This window comes from Leptopilina heterotoma, unplaced genomic scaffold (assembly GCF_015476425.1).
Source record: "Leptopilina heterotoma isolate Lh14 unplaced genomic scaffold, ASM1547642v1 Lhet_121, whole genome shotgun sequence".
Classification (NCBI taxonomy): Eukaryota; Metazoa; Arthropoda; class Insecta; order Hymenoptera; family Figitidae; genus Leptopilina; species Leptopilina heterotoma.
This window is the reverse complement of record NW_025110839.1, coordinates 109,897-111,883: the sequence shown is the minus strand read 5'-3', so window position 1 is coordinate 111,883 and position 1,987 is coordinate 109,897. Positions and strand designations below refer to the sequence as shown.

The window sequence follows — 1,987 nt, the reverse complement described above, 5'->3', positions numbered from 1 at the left end:
TATTGGATCCGCCATTTTCAATTTTGAAAATCACCGTGTAACGATTTTCAAGCGAATTCAGTGAATTAAAACTTTTTTAAAAATTATCCGTCACATTGGACCCCTGAAGAAATTGTTTGCCTTATTCACTCTTTCTTCGATATTTATTTAATACATCTTTTACCAAGTCTACGTATTCAAAATACTTTTTCTTAAATCTCGCATGTTCATCAGTAAAATCTAGAAAATACATTATTAGATACTAGCAACAATTGGCGCGCTTCATTTGCATTTTGTAATGACAATTTTTTAAAAAATTTTATTTTATCCGATCGTTTTGAAGAATTAAATTTTTGCTTCTCAAAAACTCACCAATCATGGTAATCATAGTGTTTCTAGGTATATCGTTTTAAATGAATGAGGTTCTTCTTTTATCGACAGTTTCCATAAATTATCTTCACCAAAAATGTGAATCAGTATCTGTTCTAAAATTATACGTGGATTTCCATAAAAATTTTCAACAATACCATCAACAGCATTGGGATCAATCAAAACTTCTTTCTAGGGCATTAATTCAAATTATAAAATAAAATCACCGCTGGAATCCATAAATATAATATCTCACGTTAGATTTTAAATGCTATCGTTACATCCCCCCTACTTGAAATATTAATTAATGTTAATTAAAAGGTGTGAACTATTTCATTAAGCAGACAATAAAAAAATTTAAGATTTTTTTGTATATTATGTTTAAAATGGTTTTACTAATTTTTTTTCCTGCAAAATATACTTTCAGTAGAAAACGAAAACTCGAAAAATTGTAATTTAAACATTAAGGTAAAATGTATTATATATGTTACCCTGAAGCTGTCGGCGGCACCCTTCTTCCTCCTTGTAACATTCTAGAACTCTGTTTATCGAGGCTTCGAATTCTGTTAGACTACGTTTCTTTCTCATGTATTCGCTTGAATCCATAGAGATTGCATTTTTAATGGATACTGACAGAATGTAGAAAATGTCGAAATAAATGCACAGTGATTTGCAATTTGTCATTTTGTTAATAATTTTATTAACCTTGATAAGAAATTAAAAAAGAATAGACGTGGTATCCTTAAAAAATTTTTTAAATTACGATTACTTAGAAGACTTACGTTGTCGTGATACCCAGATAACAAAATGCTTGCAGTACTGCAGAAATTTTGCACTCATACAGGGCCGCTCAAAAGGATTTGTCCACCCTACGCCATGCAAGGGCATTACAAAAAGTTTTGTATCTTCAATAATAATAAAGATAAAATCTTAATCAAATATTTATTTTAAACCTTAAGTATTTGACTTGAAATAATGCCAAAAAAAAATTTTTTTTAATGTTTAATTGCTGAAAAAAAAAATTTTCACTTTTTTTGAAAAATTTCAAATTGATACAATTTTTGAAGAAATCATCACATTTAAAATCTACAAATGTCATTGGAAAACATTTTTTGTCACCTTTCAAACGATTTTTTGAAAATTGCTCTACGATAATTTTTAAGAAAGATATGATCATTTGTTTATAAAAATAGCCTATTTTTTCAATTGTTGGTAACTTGAGAACAATTGATTTTTGAAAAAAATTGTTAAGGAAAAAAATGTGCCTCTTTGTGCGTAGAATTAGATAAAAAATATTTAAACAATAAAAAAAAAATTTTTTTTTTACATTTTTTCCTTCTGTATATATTTTTAAGACGAATAACATATACTTATCAATACATATCGATAAAATCTAACACAACATAAATTATCACTGTTAAAAAGAACAGTTAATAATTACATTTTTTAAATATTTAAATAACATTAATTAATTAATTAATTTCGTGATTTTTAAATTGAATGTTGTTTTTAACAACACTGATTTAATTATTTATAAACAAATAAATTTTATAAAAAAAAGAATAAACAATTTCTATTCGTTTGAATTGACTACGTAGAATCGTTTAAAGTCGATTGAAAAGAATAGCTATTTCTTATT

At 25.9% G+C, this 1,987-nt stretch overlaps 1 protein-coding gene across 4 annotated transcripts; it reads right to left on the bottom strand.

Moving 5' to 3' along the window:
* Positions 1-1,307, bottom strand: LOC122511456. 4 transcript variants are annotated; one of them, XR_006302524.1, is made up of 4 exons: positions 1,131-1,307; positions 840-1,053; positions 352-577; positions 1-219 (listed from the first exon to the last, which is right to left on the bottom strand). XR_006302524.1 is itself a non-coding variant. In XM_043626684.1 (4 exons), exons 1-3 carry the CDS (start codon positions 1,234-1,236, stop codon positions 364-366), a joined length of 345 nt encoding a protein of 114 aa, XP_043482619.1. In that variant the 5' UTR covers positions 1,237-1,307; the 3' UTR covers positions 1-219; positions 352-363. The 4 variants fall into 4 exon arrangements, 2 of the variants coding, with proteins under 2 accessions (XP_043482619.1, XP_043482610.1); XM_043626684.1 differs by having other exon boundaries at positions 352-464; positions 840-977; XR_006302523.1 differs by having other exon boundaries at positions 840-1,307.
* Between the last annotated feature and the right edge of the window lie 680 nt (positions 1,308-1,987).

What these genes read in the sequence shown, in the direction of transcription:
- LOC122511456 (XM_043626675.1), bottom strand. Translation starts at nt 1,236, where the DNA reads ATGCCCTTGCATGGCGTAGGGTGGACAAATCCTTTTGAGCGGCCCTGT. An exon ending in TATCTGGGTATCACGACAAC is followed by an intron (nt 978 to 1,130) that starts GTAAGTCTTCTA and finishes ACATTCTGTCAG; the next exon opens with TATCCATTAAAAATGCAATC. An exon ending in GTGCCGCCGACAGCTTCAGG is followed by an intron (nt 537 to 839) that starts GTAACATATATA and finishes TGCCCTAGAAAG; the next exon opens with AAGTTTTGATTGATCCCAAT.